Source organism: Molothrus aeneus, chromosome 17 (genome assembly GCF_037042795.1).
Source record: "Molothrus aeneus isolate 106 chromosome 17, BPBGC_Maene_1.0, whole genome shotgun sequence".
Taxonomy (NCBI): domain Eukaryota; kingdom Metazoa; phylum Chordata; class Aves; order Passeriformes; family Icteridae; genus Molothrus; species Molothrus aeneus.
In genome coordinates, this window is record NC_089662.1 from 7448937 (window position 1) to 7476788 (window position 27852).

Consider the following 27852-nt stretch of genomic DNA (forward strand, 5'->3'; position numbering starts at 1 on the left):
AGTACCCCCAACCATGCAGCTTCTCCCACTCTTTATAGCTGTGCAGCAGCAGCAGCAAATAAACAAACATTCTTCTGTACAAGAAAGGTCTTGGGTCAGAGGAGGGGGGTGGCAGCTGTCAAGGGTAAATGATTTCAAGCCTTGGAGACAGAAATCCAATGCTGCATTGGCCTTTCTGCCAAGGGCCAGGGAAAAGATCACTTTATAAATGTGACACATGGATTGGTATAAATCTAGAAGATATTTGCTTCCTGCTGCCTGTGTCCTGTTTGATAAAAAAACAAGTGATATTCACCACTGCAGAATCGTGTAGCTTTGTAAAATATCATTGTCCTTTGTATACAGCATTGCCAGCATCCGTCTTTAAGAATCTCCCTCTTTTTTTGATGTTGAGCTATTGCCATGACAGTTGTTGCTGATAGCAGAGAAAGATAATGCAGGATTTCTGTAGCATTTCAGCTCCAGGGAGGATGGATTGAGAAAAGAGGAGTCCTCCTGACTGGCTGGAGTCTTGTGGATTCCTGCAGTGTGCCAGTCCCTCATCTTTGTCAAGTGGAGTCCTTCCAGCCAGACATTTTAAAGGCTGAAAGTCCAGGCTTTAGAACTCAAATCTCTTGTTTATTACTTTGGACTGCAGTTAATATAAGTGCCATTGAAATGTGCTTTGTCCCAGTAAATTTGATGTGAAGAAGCTAATCTGTAGGACACTGCAATACTGAATGCAAATTCAATACAAGATATAAAGCAGATCCTAATGGAGATATCATAGTGATATGTGTTAGAGGAAGCAAAGAATCAAAGGGAACAGAAGGAAGCAGTGTCAGCATGTGTGGGTTGAAATCCCAGTGCAAGAAGAATGTGCTTTGGGCACTGTAGTATTGATTGGCTGAACGGGGTGATGACATGAGGGGGATGGCAATGAGACAGGTTGGGCAAAGGAACGGAGGAAATCCAATCATAACTGAAGGCTGAGGCTGGTGTTGTTATTGTAATGGAGTTTGCTGAAGAAATGGAGGTTTTCTGTCTCATACCAGATTGCTGCTTAGAGTCACTGACCAAAGAATCTGCAACACCAGCAGCAGCTCTTGATTTAATCCTGAAGGGCACTTGGCTGAAGATGGGAGGGTGTCTGGTTTGGTTTTTGTTTTAAGAGCTTCTCTTAAATAGTGGTTGTAACACAGTCAGAGGAGAGGGAAGAGGTTACACAGGGAAATCTATATCATCAATTTTTTAATAAAAGAAGTGCATTAAAGCCATAAACAAAGGAAAATGTTTGTAGGTGTCAGGGAGGCAGCCGAGGTTGTATTGCTGCTGTACAGTAAATGTACAACTCCAGCTGAGAAGCACCTTAGGAGCATTTACAAAATAAAGAGAAAATACTAGAGTAGAATATTGATTTATTTTTTTCTTTAGGAAAAGGCTTTAAGATAACAGTGAAAGCTTATCCAAGTGAGGAAAATGTGGAAGAACATAACTTCAGGGCAGTTAAATGTAGACTTCAAAAAAACAATAGCACAACAAGGGACTTCCGTGGAGAAGCTCTCTGTGGGCACAGGCTGTGAGTGCAGGTTTGCTCTATGTCAGAAGCAAAAAAACCTCGATATGAACTGGTGGTGCCAGGTTATAACAGGTGTGAAAGAGCAGCTCGAGGTCTGAGCCGGAGTCAGTAGTGATGGCATGTGAGGTGTTTGGCAGCTCTCTGCAGGGAGATTCCAGAGCTGGCTGGAATTCCCAGGGCTCTGGGCCTGGCTGCAGTCCCACCACATTGCTGATATTTCTCCAGCCATCCAAAGCTCATTTTTCTGCCTTTTCTGATTTGGTCAGGAGGAACCTTTGGATGAAAGTTCAGTGAAGAAGATGATTCTTACCTTTGAGAAGAGATCCTACAAAAACCAGGAGCTGCGGATCAAGTTTCCTGATAATCCAGAGAAGTAAGACTGTACTTAACTTTTTTCTCCTTTGATTTTAGGTATAAGCCTAAATCAATTGCTGGAATATAGAGATGTTTTCAGTTACATAAGGCTTATGTAACAGCAGTTATTGTCTTGTAGTTTTTCTAAATATTATTTGAAACTGACTTTGTTAATTAAAAATGGCTTTGTTGAGACTCTGGTGCGGCCAATATATGGCTGGCAGCACAAAAACCATCATCAGCAATAATTAAAGATTTCATTCCATCATCTGATGTGAAGGTGTGTGCTTGCATACCAGCCAGAGGTCTGTGTGGGGAGGAAATAATTTCATGTTACCCAGTGCTGTGGTGAGCAGAACAGCTGGATGGGCTCCGAGACCCAGATGTGTGTTTGTGTCCTTGAAGCCTCTTCCTCCCTTCTAGATGTTCTGTTATTCACATTACAGGGATTTCTTCCTACAGTTCAGTGCCATTATTTTTTGTCCAGTTTGCTGTCCTTTCCCTTACCCAGATTATATTTATGGACTTCAGACTCATACAACCCACATACTAATATGTGCTAGCTAGGGAAAGTGCAGCGCTCTGCAGAATTTATTTTAAAAGCAAGTTTTCTCATGTGTGGCTGCAGCATCTTGATTTTAATTTCTTCTTGAAATTCTAGAACTGATTTACAAAATTGGAACAAATCTGCTTATTTACTCTATGTAAATTATACAGTAGAAATGTTTATGCTGCTGCAGGATTAAACTTCAAGGGGCAGGTGTAGGACAGGGAGGATAGAAATGCTGGTGCCATGTGCACCTGGGGTGACAAGTCCTATGTGGTGTCTCCTGGAAGGTAGTGGCCTCCTCTTGCCTTTTTGTTACCTTTTTTTGTCTTGCCTCAGGTTTATGGAGTCAGAGCTGGATTTAAATGACATCATTCAGGAAATGCACGTGATTGCGACGATGCCCGGCCTGTATCACCTGCTGGTGGAGCTGAACGCTGTGCAGTCTCTGCTTGGGCTGCTGGGACATGACAACACCGATATCCTTCAGTTGTTAAAGCAGCTCTCATGGGAGAGGCTTTCTACAGACTTTTCTGTAATCTCTCATATCCTCTTTCTCAGGCTCCTGTTGATGTTTTTCTCCTCTTCCCACCACACTGAATTTATGTGTTGGTTTTTCATTTTTTTCCCAGTGAAAGCCGTCTTTGTTCAAATAATATTGATTCTGAATTTTTTTCAGTGCTGTTATTCTCCTTTCTTGTTTTATGACCCTTTCATCTAGTTTTGAGTGGCAGTGTTAAGAGTGTGAGCAGATGCGCAGCACAGGAGAAGTGAAGGCCTGGGCTTAGCAGCAATAATCTCAGACTGCAAACTTTGGAATAGCCCCAGTGAAAATTAAACTGTTTTACCCCTTCTTGCTGAGAACTGAGCTGTCAGGCTGTCAGCTGTTTGTCATGGACTAGCTCACCACATGCTTCACCTTAGTTTGTAAATATGCCCTCTTCATGTGCCCATACCTTTAGTTTGGTGTGCACAGACCTCAAGGCTGTGGGTGACCCCTCTAGTTAAATACATATCCAGAGACAATTCCATTTCCATGCTCACTGAGGTCCAATGTCACTGACTCTGATCCCTCTGTGCACCTGGCTCTTGTACCTCTGGAGCTCTGAGGGCATCTGAGAAGGAGCTTCCTATTTATGTAGTGTTGATCAAAACCAATGCCATTTTTTGAGTATCCTGGTGCCTTGATGCTTAGCTGTCAGCTGGGAACTGGCACTATGCCCAGCTCACCACTGTGCAGTCTGTAAAAGCAGACCTCACACCTCTTTGCTTGTAAAATATTCTACAGCAGATTAAGCTGAAAAATTGTTACATGACTTGGGAGATTGCATGTCTGTGTCCTGAAAATATCTGTGGGTGGAGGGAGCAGTGAAGCCCTGTGGAAAGGGCACTGCATGTCGATTTGGGACTCAGGCAATCCTTTTCCCATTTTTATTGATCCATGGCCTTAGGAAGGTAATTTATTCTTTGCTTCTTTATGTGTAAAGCAGGAGATAACACTTACCAGCTTTCCTGAGGTGTTTTGGAATATACAATGTGAAAAGGCCTGTTAGTGCTGCATGTTGTGGTCTGATGCACAGATCTTGGTTTTCTTTTTTAGCACTTTTCTTTATAGCACCATCTATTGAGAATTCATAATTCATTCTTTCTAAGTGGGTGCAGTGATCAGAAGCTAAAACCAAAACATAAATATTTTATTGCATGCCAGTTTATATTAGCGAGCACTGTGTTTGGGTATTTTGACTTGCATCAGGTGGAACCTTGATGTGGTGAATGCTGGTCCCTGCAACACAGTAAACCCCACAGCTTCCCTTATCCAAGATCTGCAAGGAAATGGCTCTCAAATAACTGTTAACAATTTATGTTGTACAGGGGGAAGCTCCTCCCATGCAAATCCAATTTCGTGGTTACTGTAGTTTAATTATTTATTTTATACCAGACGCCACAGACTTGTTTGTACTATATGCTTTTATACTGAATTTCTCATTCATAGGGAAAAAAGGAACAGTGGGAATGTTGACTGGGATAGCAGAGCTGTTTTCCAGATGAAGTGCACCAGAGTATAGCTTGCTTTATCCTGTCTGCCATGGAAAGCTTTGTGCTGGGATCACTGCTGCTGTCAAAGATTTGTCAGGGTTTCCAGTGTGAACTCTTTTTATTTGGTTTGCAACTTGCCTGTCAATGAATTTATGAGTAGGAATTTGGCCTGAGAACTGCAATTTTGGGAAAGATATATTTTGTGTTACAAAACTGCTGAAGTGTTTTGAGCTCCATTGGAAGCAGAGGCTGCTGCTCACATACAGGGTAGAAGCACTATTGAAATGAAGCATCTAGACATAAAACTGGATTGATACAGCTCAGGTTTTCGAATGATGTTTTGTTAAAACAAATGGGAAAATATTTTATAAAATGAGTTCTGCAAGGAGAGAACTAAACAAATGGCTCTTCAGATGTGATTTAATTGTGGTATCTTGAGTGACTAATGCAAGGAAACAAAAACAATGTCCAGGGGGAGCAAATAATCTGCTGAATGATTCATACAGTTTTACACAAAACATGTGAATGAAAGATGATCACCAACAAGATTTTATTAATGAAAGACATGAAAGCTTCAAGCAAGGCTTTACTTTACTATCTCCTAAATTTTATGGGACAGCTGATACTCTCACTGCAAGCCCCAACAGAAACTTCCCAGACATGCAAAGAGAAATGAGTTATAATAATGTGATTTGGGTATTCTGCTCATCATGCAGGAATGCCCTGCATGATGAACTCTGCTGAATTCTTTGCTGTGCACTCTCAAAAGAACTTGGTTCAGTTATCTTTGTAACACCCAGGAGACAGCAGAAATCTTCAACTGATTCCTCCCTGAGCTTCCCCTCCCACGAGCTGATGAAACCCCATTCCCTCAATTTGTCCTCATCCATCCTGTATTAACCCCCAGACCACCTCAGTGGTCCTCTGCTCTCCCAAGCACAGTATGTCAAAGCCTCTCTTTTACTGGGAGAGCCCAAAGCTGAACAAAATATTCTGCAAGTTGCTCCATGAGCGCCAAGCAGAAGATAAGAATTCCTTCTGTTGACTTGCTGGTTTTGCTCTTGCTGGTGCACTGTAGTGTGTGATTAGCCTTTGTCACTGGAGTGACACTCTGCTGAGGTGACACTTGCCTGAAGTGACATGCTGGTGGCTCTCCTGCAGCTTGTCCAGCAGAAGGTCCAGGCTCTCTCTTGCAGAGTTTACCTCTCCAGCCAGCCCCAGCACACGGCTGAACCTCACTAAGAAAATACAGATGAAAATACTTTTCCTGTTGCTGCTTGTGTTTCTGAACAAATGCACAAATGGGAGACCTGGGAGCAGCTTTGTCAGCCTGGGCACTTGAGAGAGATCCATCACAGAGTGGTTATTTAGGACATTGAGACAACCACGTCTCCTGCTCTGCCCTTGGGACGCAGGCAGGATTGATCAGTGTGTCTGAGAGAATAGGGAAGTGGGTCTAATGAGCTGGAATACGTCTTGTCATACAAGGGAGCTGTGCAGCAGGCAGAGGAGCTGTGTGTTATGCAGCCCAGAGTTAATGAGTGAAAATTGGACTGGCAGAAGCTCTGCTGTTCCTGTGAGGGCTGTGGTTTGAGGAGTGTGCTGCCCTAATTGGGCTGGGCAGAGGGGGGTGATGCTCCTGCTGCTGGCGCTGCCCTCGTTAGGCATGTGTGTGTATCAGGTTAGCAGGGCTATCACTGAGAGCACAATACCCAAATCACATTATTATAACTCATTTCTCTTTGCATGTGTTCAGTCTTGACAATGCAAGATGGTGCCTCCTTAGACCAACTCCAGCATGTTTGAAAAAAATAAGTAACTACCATGAAGAAACAGTAAATTGCCTGAATCACATTTGTATTTATCATTCCTAATTGTTCAGATTCCCTAAGTTTAGCACTTCTGGGGAAGGTCTGCTGCAGTAGTCTGTGTGCTCTTGTGTCTGGTACCCTGTGCCCTGCTGCTGTGATTGTAATGCATTTTATTACCTCCCTGGTAATGTATTGCCAGTTGCTTTGGGGTCATGTCATGAACACATTGGCCTAAGAGCCATCTGCTATTGATACTAAATGCATTTGCCTCCCTGTTGGTTGTCCTTAACACCCAGTACATGTTTCCATAGCTGTGGTTGACTTGCTGCAAGAGCTGACTGATATTGATACTCTCCATGAGAGTGAAGAAGGAGCTGAAGTCCTCATAGATGCTCTTGTAAGTAGGAAACCCCAGATTATTTCAGTGCCTCAACATCTGCCTCAGCCCAGCAATGAACACTGACCCATCCTGCAGTTGGCAGCTGTGTCTGGGTGTCTTTGCTGCCAACATTGCGATGGAGATAGCCAGGAGAAGCCTGTTGTGAACCTGAGACCATGATGGCTGTTTTTGATGAAATGCTAGAGTTTGGGGAGTGGGTAGTTGCACCATTTGCACATTGTTGCACCACTTTTTTGGAAGAAGCACTGTCATATTGCAAAACTTGTGTAGGCTAGGGGATTTTTTGGTGCAGGGAAGGAGAATGAAGTAATAATATTTGTGACTTGGACAGTGCCCCATTGAAAACAGGAGCTTTGTTTGCATTTCCCTTCTCTCCTGTGAAAAGGTGACCTGGGTTCACTTAATGGAGAACTGAAGTTTGTTACCCAAAGGACAGTGATGCCCCTGTGATCTTTCAGTCTCACCTCTTGCACAGGAGACTGGTTGTCTTCTGCCCAGTAACTCTTGTTTTAAGCCTAAAACTCTGGGCTTGAACTGCAGTATCTGTTGGTGACGGTGGGATTTTTTTTTTAACAAGAAGTAAAAACTTGAAAGTTTTCATGTAGCAGAGCAAATGAACTTTAAGGGTGGAGGAGGGTACAGAGGTAAGGATCCCTTTTGGCACAGAGAGTTAACCAACCCCGAAAATTACTTAGGTGGATGGCAGATGCATTGGTTGGTGTTAAGTGTTCCTTGCACACTTAGCCCTCTGAGTGCCTCTCGGCCTCTCTGGGGGTGGATTTCCCCTTTTCCTGCTGTTTCTGCTCGATGCCTCCTGCTCCCCAGCTGCAGAAGGGGAATGCAAACCCCCCAGAGAGGTGATGCCCAGCCAAACATGAGTTTTACAGCTCTGTCCTCCCTTGGAGCTGGTGAATTGCTGCCTTTGAGCATTGCTATGGCTGTGTCTGTGTCTGGTTCTGTAACTATTGTGTTGAATTTGGAAGACAGGAAATTAGAGTTTTTCTTTTGTTTGCTTTGTTTGGCTGCTCTGTTTTCTCCTACAATCCTTGTCCAGTCACTAGAATGTTACCTTCCAGAGGTTAATGACAGTGCCCAGAGCCCAGTTCCTCCAGCTGGCCTCTGGGCTGTTGTTAATTACTCTGCCTCCGTGGGGAGATTGCTGGGTGAAGGAAATGGGAGAGAGGAGCTGCTAGAGAAGATGTTTTCTATAAAATATGTGGAGAGGTAGTAAATCAAGTGAAGTTCTTTCTGTTTTCATTGTCACCAGCTCACTGATAATAGCCATGTTTAGAGGTTTCATTGTCCTGCTTGAAAGAAACAGGTCAGGCCTATCTTGGGAGAAATGTTTAGATATCTGTTTTTTAGATTACTTTTTTTTTTTAAAGAAAGTAGGTAAAAGGTTGGAGGCTATCTGAAGATTGTTGCATTGTTTTCTACAGCAGCCCATATATGTGTTTTGTCCACATATTTGCTGGGCCCAAAGCTGGTTAAGACTGTTTGAATTGGTAATGTTACTTTGTTTAACAGTTCCAAGCTCACATCCACAATGGAAAGTTTGCCAGAGTCAAGCTGGAACTATTTCCAATTCCAGTTTTAAAGACTTATTTCAGGTGGGAGCTCTGTGATTCAGGGGCTCCCCCCTGCCTCTCTAGTTTTCCTTAACTCACTGAAGTCAACTTGGTGCATTCATCTTGAGAGGATTTAACTGCAGGACTTCAGCAGGTGACAGTTCAACTCTTGGGTTTGGATCTGTGTGTGAGCATTGTTCTATCAGCTTTTTGTACCTCTTAGGTAGAAGGTCCAGCAGCACTGTAGGCAGGCAGCAGTGACCAGCTGTGACCAGCTGCTTGCAGAGCTGACAGTTCTCCTATCCACATTGGTTTGTGAGCCTCATGCTTCAGAATTCTGAGGGATTATTAATCAGGCTGGTTCAGGAAATAAGACTGTGACAAGGTGCATGTTTCCCTCGTGATGGTTTTCTGTTTAATCTGAAACACAGAAGTTGTTTCATTTATTAGGGAACACATAGTGACAGATTTACATGATGATTCCTTTGCTTCCTCTGAGATTTTACAGCAGGGTTGTTCTTGTCTTCTGGTCATGTCTGGCAGGGAATTCCTTTGTCTTCTTCTCTTCATTCTTGTTTCTTATCTCTTTATCTTTTCCATGACCCTGGGGATTTAGGTGGAGGGCCAGGTCGTGGCCTTGTTGGTGCAGAATTTAGAGCGCCTGGATGAAAGTGTGAAGGAGGAGGCTGATGGTGTCCACAACACCCTGGGTAAGTGGCTGCTGCACAGCCCAATGCTTCTTTCTGTGGTTTGTACCAAGGGGTGTGAGTTACCCCTTCCTTTCCCCCCTCCTCTTTTTCTCTTGGACTGCCAGCACTGCAGTACAGGATGTGGTACAGCTTTTCTTCAGGCACAGCTGGGAATCACTCGTCCCTGGAGCCAGAGTTTGTCTTTTGTCCCATGGCTGCATGAAAGGTGTCTCTTCCCAAACCAGCTGTGTTGGGAGGTGCAGATACATGGATCACTGCACTGCACCAGAGGAAATCAGAGAACTGTTTGGGTTGGTAAAGCTCTCTAAGATCACTGAGTCCAGCTCTTAACCCAGCACGGCCAAGGCCACCACGAAACCATGTCCCAAAGTGCCACATCTACACAGATTTTAAAAACCTCCAGGAAAGTGCTCCACTGTCCATGTATTTATTATGAACATATCTGTGAGCTATACTTTGTTTCTGTTTTAACAATATATTTAACTTTCAGGTAGTAAAACATTTGCAATTCATGGAAGGACATAAGTGGCCCTCTGCTGCCTGATCTTTGCACAGCACAGAACCATTGCAGGGTGGTCCCACTGTTGGCAGTCACACCATCACCCCACTCCTTGCACTCCTTTGAGATTGTAATCTCCCAGGACTGTAAAAATGAGAGAGACTGGAAACATGAGATTTGTAATTTTTGCTGGGGAGAACCATCTGTTTTCTGTGTCTTTCTTGCCAGGAATCGTGGAGAACATGGCAGAGTTCAGGCCGGAGATGTGCACGGAGGCTGCACAGCAGGGCCTCATGCAGTGGCTGCTCAAGAGGCTGAAGGTGAGCTGGTTTCTCACTTCTACAGACCAGTTAGCACAAAAACTAGGTTAAGAAAAGCCAGTTGTGCTTGTGTGTGTTGTAGAAGCCCAGTTAAGGACAAAAAGTCATGGTTCAGGGTCAATGTCCTCAGCAGTTTTAGTTTAAAGAGACACACTTAGGTTTTGTCTTTATAAATGTCTTGCAGTAGAAATTGTCTCTTTTTATCTTTTCATATGATTCATATATGTTGAATTTCCATGTGTGAGATCTGTAGGACTATGAAAGCTGACCAGTGAGAGGGGACACTAATATTAACCATTTTCTGGCCTTTGCTTCCCACATTTCTAACAATTTCTGAGTTTTAAGTGATGTCTGTGTTTAAGTCCTGCTGGGAGCGGCTTTTGCTTTGAACTCAGCTAATTGCCTTTTAAATTAAAAGCTGCTTTTCATACTCTGCATCCTTTGACAGCGAGTTACACACTTTAACTCTGTCTTGTGTGAAAAAAATGCCTAAACATTCACTGAAAAATGCTGTAGAAAAAGAATGGATAGTTCAGCCCTCTCATAGCAATAGTAAAGGAAATATAGCAAAGAAATTCTGGCTGTTCTCTAACCTGTCAGTAAGGCATTAGCACTTCCATGCTTAAATGTGTGCATGATTAGAAAGCCTCTGAGTTGCAGAAATTCTCCATTAGCTGTGTAAGTGCAGGTACCCCTCTGTGCACTTCACATCCTTGTTAGCAGAAGTAATCTGTAATTTCTCACTACAGGTAGTAACATAATTATGTTCTTTGCTTAAAAATAAAAAGTGAAGTTAATTTTAGTCTTGGCTGGTAGGTACTGCTGCCTGCCTTGGAATTGCTGTGGCAGCTGAAAGACTGAAAAACTTGGGAAAGCAAAATAATCCCAGCTAGGATTCCTCTGCTTGGTGCCACAGAACATGAATGCTCAATGGCATTCCAAGCTTATGTAGGGTGTGTCTGATGTGTTCCCTGGCTGTGTTATCCCTGGATTTGGGATGTAGGATCTTGCCTGTACAGGGTTGTGGGTGGCTAACAAACCCCTCTCCAGGTGCTTTGGCTCTTGGCAATGCTTGGTCTTGAATCTCTCTCCCTGACAGATGTGTTTGGGATTAACCCAGGATCTCAGCAGCTGGGTAGAGTTGCTGTGGAATGTCTCTGAGATAAGTTTTAAGATCAGGGTTCTGTCTGAGCAGTGATGAGGACATCTGGCACACAGCACAGAGCATGACTTTCTGTTTCCTGACAGTATTTCAGGTCTTGTAATTGTATTGTGACTGTCAGAGCTGCATCAGAAAGCTCAGGTGGAGAGCCCATAGCTCACTTCTGCAAACACAAGCAGGGTTTGATGATGTGTGCAGTCTTAGGAGATCAGAATGTTGTTTCCCAGGATTTGCAGGGCAGCAGTTGGTCAGCCCATGGCAGAAGCTGGCAGGACTGTACAGCACTGAGCACCTTCCCCTCTCCCTCATGGTCTGCCTGGAGGTGTCACCTGGCTGCTGTAAATGCCATCCTCTGCACAGTGGTTGGGGATCATTCTGCAGAGTGGTTGGGGATCATTTGGAATGAAAAGCTTTAAATAAAGTCAATGCTTGGTGGTGTTTGGGATCTTCCTGCTTTACACGTTTCCATGTGTTGCCTAGTGCTTGCACACCATGCTTTGTTCCATGGCAGAAGGGTGGATGATTGGCCCAGCAGCCCTGCATAGGCAGGACTGTCCACCATGCTGCAGGGAGTTGTGTGTTTGGGGAAAGAACTGGGTGAGTTTTTAATTTTTGCTATGTTTTAAGCCTAGGACTTCTGCTTTTTCCCTTCTTGAACAGTGGAGTATAAATAGCTGGTAACTGATGATTTTTAAATTTGTTTCATTTTATGAATCTCTCAGTAAAACAGGTTGCATTATTATCTAATTGGTTAATGTTCAGTCTGTTTCTGTAGATGAAGCAGCTTTGGCAGTATGCAAAAACATTGGATCCAGTTCAGAATCTACTCTAGGGATTTTTTTGGGGGTTCAAATTCAGCATTTTCATTTCATTATGACTTTTTTAGCATATTTGAAGATGGAGGGAATATCTGAAATGGAAGTTATGTGATTGTGCAGACAAAACCCATCTCATGTTCTTCTGACTGTGACACTCTGATCCTCACAGGAAACTCTGGCAGTTACTATATGATGTTATTGGGATGTATGTTCTGAAATTCTGGTTTTGCTGACAGGCACTGACTTCCAGAACAGAGATGAGTGCCATGCACCCACTTAACATTGTGGAAAATATATCACAGGAAAGAGATTCTGTGTGGCAAACAACTGGAGACTGTTCTTAGGGGTTTTGAGCCAACTTGGCCGAACCTACTGATGTAGGACCATGTGAAGAATCACATTGGACCTTCTACATGTGTGCATGAACCCACATGTACCTTCTATCACCCCTGAATCAGAATTGTTACTGTTCTGTCACTGAGGAAAGCTGCAGAATTACTGCAGATGTGTTTTATTTTATGTGCTGCTCATACATTTGGTGATTTGATTAATGTGTTCTTCAAATCAATGAGATGCTGAGGGCCGTGCCCTGATGGGTCTCTTGTTCTTCCCCCACAGGCTAAGATGCCTTTTGATGCCAACAAGCTGTACTGCAGTGAGGTGCTGGCGATTCTGCTCCAGAATAATGATGGTGAGCCATGCCTGCCATATCTCTGTCAGTGAGGGCAGAATCCAGGCTTCTCTCAGATCACAGCAACCCTTTTCTGCCTCCAGCTCTCCTTTGCTGCCTTAACTCTCCCCCATGTGCTCCCTCATCTCCACCCTCTCTTTCTCTGCAGCTTTTGTGCTCTGTCAAGCTGTATTGATTTTGTTTGCTGATGTATCAGTGTTAGATGGCTGTAAAATCTGACACTTAGCTTCATTTTTCTCTCTCTTTTCCCCCTTCCCCCCACCTCCGTCTAGACAACAGAGAATTGCTTGGGGAGCTGGATGGGATCGATGTGCTGCTTCAGCAGTTATCTGTGAGTAATTCCCACATGCCTTCTCTTCCATCAGGAGACTGCTGGGCTGGGTGGGAGGAGTGGAAAATGTCTGGGGTGCTGTCCTAGCAGTGCTTCATATTTGGTGAGGCATGGTCCCCAAATGCCTTTCATGTGGTGTGTCATCCATGGTCAGTGAGATAAATAAATCCCTTTTGTAAAGATGTTAATGCTGAGGTGCATGGAAGTTAAATTATTACAGTATAGTTTCATGGAGAGTTGGAGGTAGGCAGGAATTGGTCCATCCTCAGCATGCTCCACTCCAAGCACAGGGCTGCCCATGTTTGAGCTGGCTGAAGGCAGTGTGTTGCTAGCTCGCCTCTGTTTCTTCAGGCAGTGCTGCCTGCAGCACCCTCAGGTATGAATTGTGTAGGAATCTCTGGTAATCAGGTTATTCACATACTTGAGTGTGAATTTGCCCTTCCCCTTGTGTATTATCCTTTAAATCCTGCACCAGGCTGTTGCACATTTGTGGGTGCACAGTGAGGGCAGCAAAGGGCAGCAGCTGCAGAGGATGCAGCAGTGACCTGTCCGTGGCTGACCCCTGTCAGGTGCTGGAACTTTTGGTGCAAACTCTTCATGTGTGTTCTGCAACAGCACAGCCCAACATCTGGGGGTAATTTTGCTTTCTTTGTCCTTCAGGTGTTTAAACGACACAATCCAAGTACAGCAGAGGAACAGGAAATGATGGAGAACCTGTTTGACTCCCTTTGCTCCTGCCTAATGCTCAGCTCCAACCGTGATCGCTTCCTGAAGGGTGAGGGTCTGCAGCTGATGAACCTGATGCTCAGGTACCTCATTAGCCTTGTGATTTCCTTCCTGCTTTTGATGTGCCAATACATATTCCAGCTAGATATTTGTGGTTTTATTTTAAAACTTTTGTGTTAGGATATTTGTCTGTCTTTTCTTTCTGTTTTTTTCCAGCAGGTAAGTAAGTTGGATTCTCTCAGACATGGAATCTCCACTCTTTGTTTTTATTTCCTAAGAACTGAGGTTACCACAGTGGCTGCTGGAAAGTTGCAGATCTTTCATCTGGGTGTCTGCCACAGAGAATGCTGTAGGTCAAGTAAACCCTCTGAGGATTTAAACAACCTCTGTGAGGGCAGGAGAGGACCTTTGGATGTCTCCAGGGAAAACATTTTTCCTTTTGTTCCCCAGCTCAGGCTCCACTGTATTGTGTAGCCTCTGAGCTGCTGAATTTTTGTGGATGCTGATTCAAAAATTACTTTTGTGAATGGGGCATAAGTTTGCATTTCTTGTGCTGTGCTTTGTCACACCCTGAACCTCTGGGGCTTCTCTGCTCTCTCTCCACTTTTCCTTGCTGGCCTGGCACCGAGTTGTGTCTGCTGGGCTGTCTGGCTCCCCAGAGCTGCAGGAGGGCACAGCAGGCTCTGTCTGGCTGTCCCCAGAGTGCCAGGCTGTGTGCTGGTGAGTTAGCAAACACCAGCCAGGAATGCTGAGCTCCTGCAGCTCAGGGCTGGGGAATGTGTGGCAGCAGGGAACTGAATAAATAACCCAACATGGATTATTCAAATAGGAACACTGGGTTTTCTTGAGGCTAATTAAGGAAAAGCTCCAAAACTAAGAACGGGAGGGAGGCCTCCCTCTGCCTGGAGTCCTAAGCTGCTAAACCAGCCTTGCAGAACTAATTAGTTGGAGTTCTTGTGCCATGTGGGTGGGATTCAGTATTTGGATTTTTAAGAGCTTTTTACCCATTTTTTGACTCTACTGTTTACCACTCTCTGCACAGGACTCCAGCTGGAAAATTATGACAAGAGGAAAATTTCTCCTTGGCAGCATTTTGCCCCCCATAGTAGTTGCAAAGGGGTTGGGAGGGACAAAGTCTGATAGACAGAGTTTCCAAGGCTTCAATCTGTGGATTCTACAGTTTGGGTGGGATTGGTAAAGTGACAGTGGAAAAAAACTAACAATTCACAGAATTTGTTCTAGAAGCTTCTGTCACTACCGTCCACAGGTATGTACTGTACTGACAGCTGATTATTTTATATTTTTTAAACTCTTCTAATCTAGTTGTAGTGCTTAGAAGCTCTCACAGTTGCTCAGTTTTTCTTGGACAGAGCAACTTAGGTGACCACAATCTATCGTTGTAAATAGGGAGTGAATGTGGATAGTTGTGATCTCAAGCTGTACATCTGTATCTTCTTGATACCTTGATGATAAACAGCAGAGAGCAGACATGCCTTCCAGTTGTGATTGACCACCTTGCCCACAAACAAGGCAGAGTATTTTTCTCTCCTGTTGGTGTCCTCTGAAGGCCGGGGGCAGAGATCTGTTATTTTTTGGTTTTACTTTGGAGGTGGTTAATCACTGTACCACAGCCTGTGCAGATGAAAGGACAAATAGGCAAAGTTGAAAGTGTATTGACACGATGTGAGATAGATAAGCTGTGTGAGAATAAAGATATCAGGCTTGAATCTCCATTACTGTTGTAGGGAACACAGCATTCTGTGTCTGGTGCTGCCCGATCCATCCAGCCAAGTCGTTCCATTATTGATGGTTGTGCACACACACCTGCAGAGAGCTGCAGCAGCTTTCAATGAGCATTTAATGTGCTCATGATATTCCTACAGATAGTCATGAGAACAGGATGGTTTCTGTTGTACTGAGCCTTGAAATGTATAGCCAACAGCAAAAGGCAATGTTGTATCATGTGAACTTCTCCTGGTTCATGAGGGGTCAGCGGTAATGCCTGAAAATGAGCCCAGTGTGGCTGATATGCCTTATGTGCATGTCCTGGACTTGTGCTGTGGTCTGGGACTTCAGCTGGCCCTGAAGAAATTGGGGCTTCACCAAGCAGGTGCATGGGACATGAGCAGAGGGTCTGGGAGAAGAGAAGGTAAAGAGGGATGAAGCTGGTGACAGCAGGAGTGAAGGAGGAAATTTGGAAGTAGAATGAGAGCAAGGCTATATATAATTATTTAATTTACATCTTTGCACCAAGGGAAGCTTGTTTATTGTATGTCACATCTTTATCAAAAACAAGGTGGTTTATCAAGGCAGCAGCCACCAGCAGAAAGTTTAGAAATGTCCCTTAGAATTAAATTAAATTTTCTTTTTAGTTCAGAAAGTACTTCTTAGTGCTCATTCCCTCAGTCTTGCCTTAGAAACTTAACTGCAGTTTAGCCAAAAGAGAGGAAAACAGGCTTGTCCTGTCAGCTCCTGGTGCACTGACAGGCAGTTATTGCTTTGGCTGTAGAGCTGTGTGGGGTTTGAGGAGATGCAGCGGTGTCACTCCCGGGGGATGTGTCAGGGACATTCTCTGTTGCTCAGGGAAAATGATGTGTGGCTTTCCCAGCTATGAACTGAGGAGCATGTGTATGCACAGAGACAAGTAGAGCCCAGGGAGCTCATGGGGACCTGCAGCACTTGGGCCACAAAATGTTCTGTCCTGCAGCTATGCTGGGACTTTTCTTGACCCTCAATAAAAGCTTTTGTCTCCTGTACAGAAAACAAGGTGAAACCAGGCAACTCCCTATGGCTCCCCAAAGCTTTTCTGTAGCTATTTCAGGCCAGATTTTTTTATGATTATTAAAATATTTTTATGTTTTCTTGTCCTGCTGTTCCTAATGGCCCCTAGAAACATAAGCTGTCTCTTTACTAAATCTTCTGGTTAATTAAATGGAACCATTTTATGCACACTTTCCCAGGAAATCTAGTGTTCTGCTTTTACTGGTATTTTGGAAAGTTAAAGGCTGTGTTCTGCTAATGTGTAAAGTACAAATAATGTCAGCACCTCTTTAAAAAAAAAGTATCAAAAGAATTGTCTCAGATGTAAAGGTGTTAAAAGGAGGAAAACAATGGTCAGTGAATAAAGTTGTAATTCAGAGTTTCCATGAGCACTGAGGCCCCTCTATATATGGTGATTCTCATGTTTGCTTGCCTGTGAATTAGTGTTCAGCTAAAAATTCCTTCAATGAGCACAGATGAGACTAAGATAAACTGCTTGCCCTCTGGCAGAATAAATATTTCAAATAAAATCAACTCCAGACAGTCCAGGCAAGCAGCTATTGATCTCTAAAAGCCTGAACTTAAACCCAATGAATATTCCAGAGCTCAGCCCTGCACAGCCTTCCTAAATGCTGATCAATATGCAATTACTTCCCCTGAAAACATTTCTGGTGTCATCTGGCCTAAGGAGTACTTTATTTTTAGCTCTCTGTAGTGGGGATGAGGGGGTGCCAAACCACCCTCCTGCACAGCCCTTGATTGCTGGGGGAACTCAGGGTCCAGCTCCACACTCTGCCCTCCCACCACGGGGTCAGAAGTGCTGGGGCTGCACTGGGCAGGGTCAGTTTCTTTCAGGCTGATGTGTTCAGATATAGGTGTTTTAGTTTGCCTGTTGTTAGGGGGCTCATGAAGTCGGGTCTCTGCAGAGAAGTTGTTTTCCACAGCTCTCTGGAAGCTTTGAGGAGCCCTTGCTGATGGACATGGGGTCCTGGTGGCTCAGGAGATTGGCATGTGCTTGGGGTGAAAGGTGGTGAGCCTTGTGACTGTCCTGTCCTGGAGGGAATGTCCTCCTAGGCTGGCCTTTGGGGACACTGGTGGCTTATGTTCACCAAGCTCATGTTAGCTCCTACTGATACTCACTTGGTCTGGGCTGTATTATTGAGCAGTTTTTCAGTTCAGTTTCAGTTCTCCCCTGGATGGATTATAAATTCCTCTGGTTTGGTTTGTGAGGTACAGGGCAGCTGGAGATCATTTTTTGGGCATCCCTGTGTTACTGGTGTGAGTTTCCACCATCAACATTCTGAACTGACATTAAAGCAGAACAGCCCAGAGTCTGTCAGCCTCCTTCCATTGTGTGGCTCCTGGTGATGGGATTTCATTGAAACTGACCCAGCTGTGCTCACCAAACTTACTCCTTTATTAAATTAAACTGTTAGTAGATTGAAATCCTGATCTTTTTGGAGATAGTATTTGCCTTTTGTATCCAACCCAGCCTCCCCTTCTGTTTTGTGTCACTGTTTGTAAAGGAGCGAGAAAAATACCTTCTTCAGTAGCCAAGAAATAAGAAAATAAAACCATGATAATAAAATACATAAAATGAAATAAAAATAGAAAATAAAAAGAAATAAAAGACATTAAAAAAGAAATAACCAAGACAACATTCTCAGCCACAGTTTTGAAAAGAGGTACTATTGATACAATGTTTTGGCTCCTAGAAGAGAAATCTTGCTTAGAGCTTGTGTTCAGACTCTTCATCTTGTCCTTGTCGTGTTCCTTTGCTTTTCTCTTTAAAGCAGGGTGTTCCAAAGCTCCTCATGTCTCTGTACAATTTAATTTGCCTCTTTTCACAGAGAGAAGAAGATTTCCCGCAGCAGTGCCCTGAAGGTGCTGGACCATGCCATGATTGGACCAGAGGGCACAGACAACTGTCACAAGTTTGTGGACATCCTTGGGCTGAGAACCATCTTCCCTCTCTTCATGAAATCACCCAAAAAGATAAAGAAAGTTGGAACAACTGAAAAAGAACACGAAGGTAGGTGTGCTTCCAGATCCTTCTTATTGCAATGGAGAATGGACAGCCAGTGTCTGAAAAGTACCTGCAGGGAGGAGGGAAGGGCTCAGCACTCATCTTCACAGCTTTCAGCTCTGGGTGTCCAGCCTGCTGCTCCTGTCACAGCTGGCTGTTGAGGGCACACTTGTCCTGCTTGTTTTGGTATCAGCAGCTCCTGGCAATTCCATTTCATGTGCTGTTAATAAGTTATTTTACTCCTGTAGAGTCTGTTGTTTGAAGCTCTTACTCTGATGCAAAACTCTTTTGAAAAGAGTAATGAGGCAACTACAAATGTCACCTCAAAAGCAGTGTTTTCATGGCTCTGAGCACTGAAGTGTGACTGGATGAACATCAGGCATTGCAGAAATAAACTGCATTGCTTTTGAAGTTACTTTTTTTTCCCTTTTTATATTTTTAACTCTCTACCCTGGAAAACTGCTTTAACAGAGATCTGCTGTGGAATAAAGCTACTATTACTGTGGGACCTTACACTGAGCTGAATGGTCAGTCCCTCCTGCTCCTGGTAACACTGCCTTTCCCATTTTGTTGGGATACAAAATAGACTATGGAAGAAACTTTAAATACTGCCAGTGATGCTTAAGGTTTTGTGCCAGTTCAATGCTCAGCTCAGTTCTACAGAGGGTGAATATTGTCAAAAGCTGAAGAGGTGTGAGTGGCTCTCACATATGCCTAGGATCCATCCTGAACTCCTGCAGCAAGCCAAGGGAAAGTGGAAGGAAATTGCAAAAACATGGGAGCTTGAAACCCAAATCCCCTGTTTTGGGACTGTCCTGGCAGCTCAGGTGGGACTCAGGTGTTCTCCCAAGGCCAGGAGGGAGGTGCTGTCCCTGCAGAGCTCTCTGAGGCCCTGGCTGGGACTGAGCAGTTCCTTTCTCTGGCAGAGCTGCTGAGCTGGGCACAGCTGCTTGTTCTCCCTCCTGAGGACAAGGAATAGGCAGTGACATGGCTGGACACGTGTGGCAGTGGCTGCTTTCCTGGCAGGGGCTCACCTGTCACCCAACCCCAGAGCAATTCACACACCTGCTGACAGTTCTGGTCACTTTATCTGCCTTGTGTTGCTCATCTTGGATGGATAATGGTGAGGGGGAAATTGTGGTCTGGGGTTTATTCAACGGACTTGCTGAGCTAGGTTTGGTTTCTGTAGGTTATGTAATAAAATTGCAGGTTTATGTAATAAAATACACAGTTATGCTTCAATGGATTTAGGAGAAATTTAGAAATTTTCATTTGCAGTGTGAAAGTGAGGTTTGTTTAATTCTTCTTATTGAGAGAAAGCTGGAATGGGAGGTTCTGGGTAGAGGTCTGAGTCTGTGGCTCATGCCAGTGACTTAATTTTTCAGTTTTGGAAAGTGAGCTAATCTCTGTCTCATCTGCTTCTTCTGGAGACTGCAGTTGATACCTGTGGGCAGTCCTGGCTGCTGTGAGGATTAGTCTGGAAAGCCCTGACAGGGTCAGTTCCTGACTATTTCTGTGATAGCATGAAAAGGCAATCTGGCCTCAGGAGAATAAAGTGATCCATGCAAACACGCTTTGTATCACATCTCCGTCTCATTATCATGCTAAAGAAATGGAGAACATTAAGATGAGTCCAGAAATCAGTTCTATTAAAATAAACTCTCCCTAAAAGGCTGTGGTAGTAAGTCCAATTTTCTTTGTTTTGCATCACTGGGCAGGTGAGTTCCTGAATTTCTAACGACAGGAGGTAATAGAGATGTTCAGCAGGGTTCCCTGGGGCCTGTCACGCCGTTGTCCTGACACGGTGTAAGCAGCACAGTGTGTGCTTTACTCTGCTCAGTGTTGCCCCAGCCATGCTCTAGCTGCTCCTGGGGGGACCCTGGCACAGGCTCCTGGGTGCCTCTGGCTTTAAGGGAAATGGTGCAGTTGTGGCACGATGGAACTGGTTCCCTCTGTGCTGTTCTGGTCCTAGGAACATGCTGCTTTTTGCTTATCTCTTTTTTTTTTATTGATCAAAAGGAACTCTCATGTTCAGTCTGCATCTTTTCTTATAAAAACTTTATCCTGTGTTCAATCTGTTTTAAAAAATTAATTAGAGCAATGTTGTATTAGGAGAGCTTTCATGTGAATGCCAAATGGAGGAAGAGATTCCTTTAAAGGATTCTTTGGAATGGCTTTGCAGCAGTGGCATCAGTATTTCTTTAAAGCAGCTCTGAGGAGCTGGGCTGTGCTTGCCCTCTCTGCATTGCTGCTGGGATGGTGTTGGGCTGGGCACCCCAGGCTGTGCTGTAAAGCACAAAATCCTCAGTGGGCTCTGAAACCTGGGCCCTAATTACAGCTGCCTAAAGGCCAGTCTTGCTAAAATGCTCCAGCACTGGGTGAGGCACCAAACAGCTCTGCTGAAGGGTTTGTCCTGCCTGTCCCTCTGTCCCTTTGTGTGCAGTGGCTGAAGTGGCACCAGGCTGGGGCTCCTGGCACCCACTGTGGCTCCAGGTACTTCACCTCTCCCAGGACATCCAATGCTCAACCTCCAGGGCACCAAATCTTCTGCATCTGTCTGATGGTTGTAGGAAAATATCCCCTTGTCTTTATTTTATATCAGTGTTGCTATTTACATAAGAGATAGTCTATAAAACCATGTTTGTTTTATTGTCTCTAAGGCAGTATTCTGATTGTGACAAAATAATAAATACCCCAGTGAAAAAAAATCTCAATGTGACTTGCTGAGCTTTTATTTATTGCAGAAATTTATAATCCAAATTAAATTTGATAAAAGTAACTTCTCTGTAATGTATTTCTTCCTTTCTAAATGCTAGCATAAAGGTGTCAGTGCTGGTTAGATACATTTTAAACACTGTCAGTGTTTAAAAATTATTTTACTCTAGGGAGCCTGTGAACAATTTAAATCCAAACTGCACATATTTATGCTTTATGTACACTATGTAATTAGGAAAAAAGAAAGGGAAAATTTCTTAACCATCTTTATGGATGATCTGAGCCTGAAGATTGGGCCTGTGGTGTCTAACTGAGTGCACATTATCTACACTTGAATTTTGCCTGTGTTTGTACAGATCATTATATTAGGATATTAGATTTGGGAGAAAAACTCGTTGGAAGCAATTTCCCTTTTTCTGAGGCAGTGAAGCAACTCAAAGCAGAAATATTTTGCAGCTGAAGACAGAAATGGCTTAGAGTTTTCCTGTGTCTGTGGATTTGCAGTACTCATGTGAGTGCCCAGCTGGGTTGGACAGCCACAAAGAGAACCAGTCTGGCTGTGTAGGAGGTGTTGTGGTTGTGTATTGTGAGCTGGTTGAACAGCAGTGTCCCTTTAATGTCTGTGATTGCAGGGAGTGCACAGAAATCTGCCTCTGGGTGGTTCTTGGCATAAATAGAGGGTAAGATTTTAAATAACACTTGTGTTGTGGCTTTTGAAAAGTGGGAGTTGCTATATAAGCATCTACATTCCAAAAACCTTCCTGCTGCAGAGCTGAGAGTTGGGGTGTCCCCCTGTCCATGAGGGTGCAGCAGCTCTCAGCACAGTCGAGTCACAGCATTGGATGCTGGTTTAAAATTCTTGAACAGTCTCAGTGAGCTAAAAATGGAGAAAACACACAAATTCCTCCTGAATTAGAGAGTCTGTAGTGAAGCAATCATAGCTGGCTCGACAGGCTGTATATCCTCCTGCTCTTTCTCAGGATGGTTATTTGCAGCCGAGTTTTGCTCACTTGGAGAGTGTAATGAACTATAAAAGGATGTTTGTCCAATTCATCTTCATTTAAAAGCCTTCTCTTGTCTTAGATGTCGGTTTTACTTAGGAATGCTTAATTTGATAACCTGAGAATTAGTTCAGCCAGTTTCCAAAGGAGAATTCCTATCGCTGGGGTGTTTTGCTTGTTTGCCCTCTATCAATAACAAAGCCTCTTTTGGAGATCCTCAGCTACACCTCCCTTTAAAAACAACAACAAAACCCATTTCTTACTAAACATACTCTTAGTCCTTTGTGACATGCACTAAAGGCAGGCAGAGCCCTTGGAATGAATGTCTGCCTTAGAACCAGGTTCCCTGGGCGTGGGGAAGTGAAAAAGCAGCAGCAGAAACATGGCCTGATAAGGAGTTATTGGTATTAACTGAGCACCCTCTGCCAGCCAGCAGAAAATGTTTTTCTTTTGGTGGTCTTGAGGAGTGAGCACCCAGGGAAGGCATCAGTCTGTTTAAGCAGAACTTTATTATGCCAATTTGTTATTTCACCATCACCCTCCGACAGGAACCTGTGATTTGAGTGAGCCATGATGCTGAGAACAGAGTTAAATTTATCTCAATTAAAGTGAGCGTGCTCTGTTGCAAGAACATCAGAAAAATAAACTTTCTCAGTCAATAGAAAGAATTTTCTTTTACATTCAGCTTGATGACTGGATCCAGCTCACCAGGGCTGTTGCATGTGGAGCTTTTCCAACCCTCCCAGGCCCCCCTTCACCCATCCGTAAAATTGGTGTTTCTTGCTTGTTTTCAGTATTTTAAGATAAGATTTTTCTTGGCAAAATGCAGTGATACTTGAGTGGGTTACTCTTCTGAAAGGTAGATTATTAATGCACGTGGCAACAAGTCAGGTTATCAGATGCTACACCACTGGAATGGCATGTCCCAGTGCCACCTGTAATGCTGGCATGGACCAGTGGGTTCATCCAGGTTTCCCTCAAGCAGCCCTGAAGCCACAGAGTTGTGTGCCTAGGAGGGGTAGGAGTATCTCAAAGAGCTGGCTTGCTTTTTTCTAGTATTTTCCTGCTTCTAATTAGAAACTACATTTTATTTTAAGTGTTCTTTACAAGACAGAAGCCTCTTAAATGTGTTCTGCTGGGTTCACCAGATCATCCTGCTTAGCCTCCAATGGGCTGCTGTCCCTGGCATCCAGATCTGCCCACTGTCCCCTTCCTGCAGGATGATGCTTGCCTCCTCTTCCTCACTGTTGAGCTTCCTCCCCTGCCAGGCAGATGTCCATTATAATGAGATGTAAAAAGAAAAAAAAAAGCAGGGGGTGGGGATAATAAAGGCAGAGGAGTGTAGTGTTACAGCTTGATTTGACAGGACCTCCTGCTGTTGCAGCTGCCAGTGCCAGCCATGGAATAGATTAATCTGTATTCCAACACGCCGAGCTGAAGTCAAGATCGATCTAATTAGGGTGTTTTAAACACTGCTTGCATGCTGAAGTCTCTGTGCCTGTCTGGAGAGGGAAAGGCTCCCAAGAGCTTGAGGTGATGCTGGGCCAAGCAGGACCCTGGTGCTGCTGCAGGAAGCACATGGAATATGATCTCCTGGAGCCAGGGGTGTGTCTGGGATGGTGCCCTGCAGGATTGGGATCATGGGGGAGTGGCAGGGCTTGCAGGTGAGCCAGCCATAGGGCAGCAGCAGTGCTACTGGTTGGTGAGAGAGAAGCCTTCCATCTTCCCCCATCCATGAATTTAGGGGATTTTTGGGATGTTTGCATGAAAAAAGTTGTTCTTGATGTGTAGTAGCTGCCAGCTGGTACCTGTTATTTCTGTAGAGGCACCTTTGTGGTGCTTCAGCACAGCTTAGTTTGGTGTTTGTCTCTCAAAGGAATCACATTTATTCATTCTTTGAAATAGGGCTCTTCTGCAACCTCTGCCTCTGGCCTTGTCTGTGCCCTCCCTGGAAGTGATGCCTTTTGTGCAGGGGATGTGGACTTTGGCTGAGTGTTACATTCCTATGGAGAAGCTCCCAGAATATTCTGTAGCAGGGAGGCTGCCTGTGGCTTCACCCTGGGGCAATGCACAGCTCATGGCCTCTGTCTGCACTGAGATCAAAGCCAGGCAGCTGCAGGTTCTGTGTTCTGGGGACTCAAAACAGCATCAGCTACTCACCATTTCCCAAAGGAGATCCAACCCTGAGTAAATATTGTGATTACAGCTTTTAAAATGTTGCCCATGTGAGATGGAGATTGGATCAGTCCATGGTAAAATGGTGAGACCCCCATCTGTGGGAACCTGCACCCCAAGGTTAGTGTTTCTCCCTTCCCATGGCTGTGCAAACACTTTAATCCACTGAATCATGGACTCAGCCTCTCATTCCATCAAGCTTTGTCCTCATCTTGGTCAGTGTCCTTGCCTGTGAATGTTGGTATTTATTGGGCCAGGACTTGCGTTATCAGGCATAACCTTGATTTTGGGGTGTGACATAAAACACACTAGTGTGTTATTTTTCAGGAAGCTGATAAAAAACTAGTTTAGATAGTTCAGAAATATTTCTGTAAAATATTTCTTTGAACATTTTGACTAGGCAACTGAATATTTCCTGGATTTTCTGCAGTGATATGTTGAAAGAATAACCTTGTTCTCAAAACCTCTGTGTCAGCTCCTTTAGACTTGTCAGTAGTTTTAAAGATTTTATTGATAAAATGGATAAATATCTGCATACAACCACCAAAGCAAAAATGATGGCTAAAATACATTTCCTAGTAAAGGAATATTGGAAAAAAAGCAATGAAGATAGATCATTGGTGAGAATACTGCTACTAAAATGCTGCATCAACACTTCCAAAAAAAGAAGGTTGGGGGAAAAAGTAGTGTGACATATGGAATGCTGACTTATTCCTAAACCAGCAGAGCATATGTTGGCGTATATGGGGAAAAAAATCCTTCATTTTCTTGAATGTCTTTCTCCTTAAGAAAATGAAAACTTGCCAGGACTTGAAGGTTTTTACAGTGCTTTTAATGTCAACAGTTAATTTGGTGTAGCTTTTTGTGGAGTAGCAGTTTGTGTGCAGTGGGAGCGTGCTCTGACACCCCCGGAGCCATTGTTCAGCCCCGTGGGGCTGTCGGAATGACGGAGCAGCCACACGGTGCGGCCGCCCGATAAACCTGTTATCTGCCTGCTCCTCCTGCCAGCCACGCTCCCAATCTCCTTGGAACATGAAAAATTGACACCACCTCAGGCAGAAATCTGTTTCGAAAAGGAAGCTCCATTTATAAGCAGCTAATGAAATGGGGGGTGTTGGTGTGCCTGTGCAGCCTCTCCTGGTGCTGCCCTTGTGCAGGATGCAGATAATCCATGCAGCAGGGAGCACAGGCACCCTGGCCAGGCAGCCTGCATGCCTTCACCTTCCAGGGCCCAGGCAGTTGGGAACAGGAGCTCCCAGCAAACACTGGTTCTTTGTGCTGGACTGATAAATCAGGGCTGCTTGTGGCTCTGGGCTGGGCAGTGCTGAGGAAATGCATGGTGACAGCAATGAGATGGTGATCCCTCTCCTCTGCACATTGTGTTTCCCCCTCTGAAAATGTCAAATCTTGAGGCCTCATTGCTCCCTACCACCATGGCTGAGGAAGTGTTTATGGCCATTAATTTTCATTAGTCTTAATCAGCAAGATTACAGTGAGGACATCTTGGAAAAGCTGGGGTGGCTAAACCAGCAGGTCTGTGCTTAATGCAGTCATGCAGATGGGGAGTTGTACTGACTGGTTTGGAAAGGGAAAGAGATTCAAGCCCTTCTCCTTTGCTTTGCACTGCTGTGCTTGGGCTTGAGGAGAGTGGCTCAGTCTCCTCTCAGAGTGGTGAGACATTGACACAGGTGTCCCCTGTGGGCTTGCAGCCTTGAATTTTACTTGTCTCCTTGGTTTGTGCTGAAAAATATGACCCCCCAAGTGCAATTGAGAAGGCTGTAAACATGTTTATTTGGTCGTTTCTGGTTTGTTGTGGCCCATTTATATTCATTGATGGGACTTTCTTTAAATGAAAGTGGTTGGCTTGAGAATTTTTCCACTAGCTCATACCTCTTCAGTCTCTGCAGGAGTGCACTTATTCCCTTTCTCCAGCTCTCATTTCAGTAGCTGTCCCTGCTTTCGTGACTTGAGGGTCATTTGGGTGCTGGTTTTGGCCAGGGCTCCTTTAGGCACAAAAGAGGAGAAAACCAGAGTGAAACTTGTGCACTATGTAAGGTGCGTTAGGTGCCTGAGGCAGAGGAGGAGGAGACCTCACTGGAAGGGCTGGAATGAGGAGCTGTCTCTGCTCCCTGCAGACATGGCTTGTGGCTCTCACTGCTGCTCTCTCTCCTCTCACCATGATGGGAAGGAACCAGGGTTCTGCTTATCAACAGCTACGTGCTGGAGTGTGAATTTAATGGCTTGTTACAGAGGGAAATAAGCTCCTCTTCCTGATCTCAGCCTGCAATTTTCATTTTGTATTTCTAGAACATGTCTGTTCCATCCTGGCTTCCCTTCTGCGAAACCTGAGAGGGCAGCAGAGGACACGGTTACTGAATAAATTCACAGAGAATGACAGTGAGAAGGTGAGTGCTGAATGTGTCTCAGTCTCTGGGCTGCCAGGGTGGGAGGATTCTTGCCCAGGGTGCCTGGTGCGCTCGCTGAGTTACACAAAACCATCCTTGTACCTGCCTGCAGAGACTTCTGCTGTCACAGACCTTTGTACTCATTCACATTGTATCTACAAACTGCAAAACTGGACATTCAGTGCATGGCCTCCACGTCCCCTGTGCTCTTGTTTTCTGGTGCCCTTGCCTATGGTAGTAGCAATTCTGTCCTGGGTTGTGTCTCTGCTGAAACCTGGCCCTAGAAGACAATCTGCAGTATTACATTGTGCTGGCTCTGAGATCAGGACAGTGTGGAAAGGTTCCAGTGTGTCTGGTGAAGCTCTTTTGCAGAGAGTTTAGCAGTTGCTATGGTACACATTTAACGTTCTCCACTCTTCTCCTAGAATGTTTCATTTTAGCGGTGTTTGCTCTGGGAAATTCTTCCCAAAATATTTACATGGTGGTGGATAGATCAAAGCTTTGCAGAAAAGAAATAGCTTTTGCAAATGAGGGATCCCAAGGGATTTGTAAATTCTGCCACTGGGAAAATACTGGTTCCTTAGCATTCCTCATTAGTGTGTTTTAAAGGTGTTTTTCATAACCTGTTCTACCAATTGTAGATAATTACTAGACAGGATTTCAGCTGCCCTAACACAATTCAGAGGGGAGTGGGAGAGCTGGAACATCCAGCACAGATAGACAAGTCCACTGGGGAAACCAGGAGCCTGGAGGACCACAGCACAGAGAGTGAGCTGGGGACACGTGCCTGTTTGCTGCCATTTATCTGGCACTGATGGGACCATGTTCCCATATAGGATGACATCCAAAAGCCTGCAGCCCCAGCCTGCTCATCCAACCAGCACTTGTACCTTCCTTCTGTAACATGTTCCTTCCCAGGAGGGACAGAGCTGCCTGTTGCTTTGTGAAGGCTGAAGCTGAGAGGAAAACAAAATTGCAGGAAGGATTAAAGATGATTGCATTGCTCTTTTTTCTTGCTTATGTCTCTCTCTTCTGCCCTTGCAGGTTGATCGGCTGATGGAACTGTATTTTAAATACCTGGATGCAATGCAGGCAGCTGATAAGAAAATTGATGGGGAGAAACACGTATGTATTGCTTAAGTTTTGCCAGGTCATGTCTGTAACACCTCTGCACAGCCATGTCATCTGTACAGGACTTCTGGCCCAGCCAGTCACTGTTCTCAGGTGTGCCCTCATAC

General features: G+C 44.5%; 1 protein-coding gene across 1 annotated transcript in view; it reads left to right on the forward strand.

Moving 5' to 3' along the window:
- CTNNBL1 (catenin beta like 1) overlaps positions 1–27852 on the forward strand; it is a 47363-nt gene that overhangs the window by 8002 nt on the left and 11509 nt on the right. The window contains exons 3-13 of the mRNA XM_066561417.1: positions 1825–1931; positions 2799–2938; positions 6607–6704; positions 8892–8985; positions 9713–9804; positions 12403–12475; positions 12748–12806; positions 13467–13615; positions 18143–18324; positions 26517–26614; positions 27659–27739. Of these exons, the coding sequence (XP_066417514.1) occupies positions 1825–1931; positions 2799–2938; positions 6607–6704; positions 8892–8985; positions 9713–9804; positions 12403–12475; positions 12748–12806; positions 13467–13615; positions 18143–18324; positions 26517–26614; positions 27659–27739 (1173 nt within the window). The remainder of the gene's footprint in view (positions 1–1824; positions 1932–2798; positions 2939–6606; positions 6705–8891; positions 8986–9712; positions 9805–12402; positions 12476–12747; positions 12807–13466; positions 13616–18142; positions 18325–26516; positions 26615–27658; positions 27740–27852) is intronic.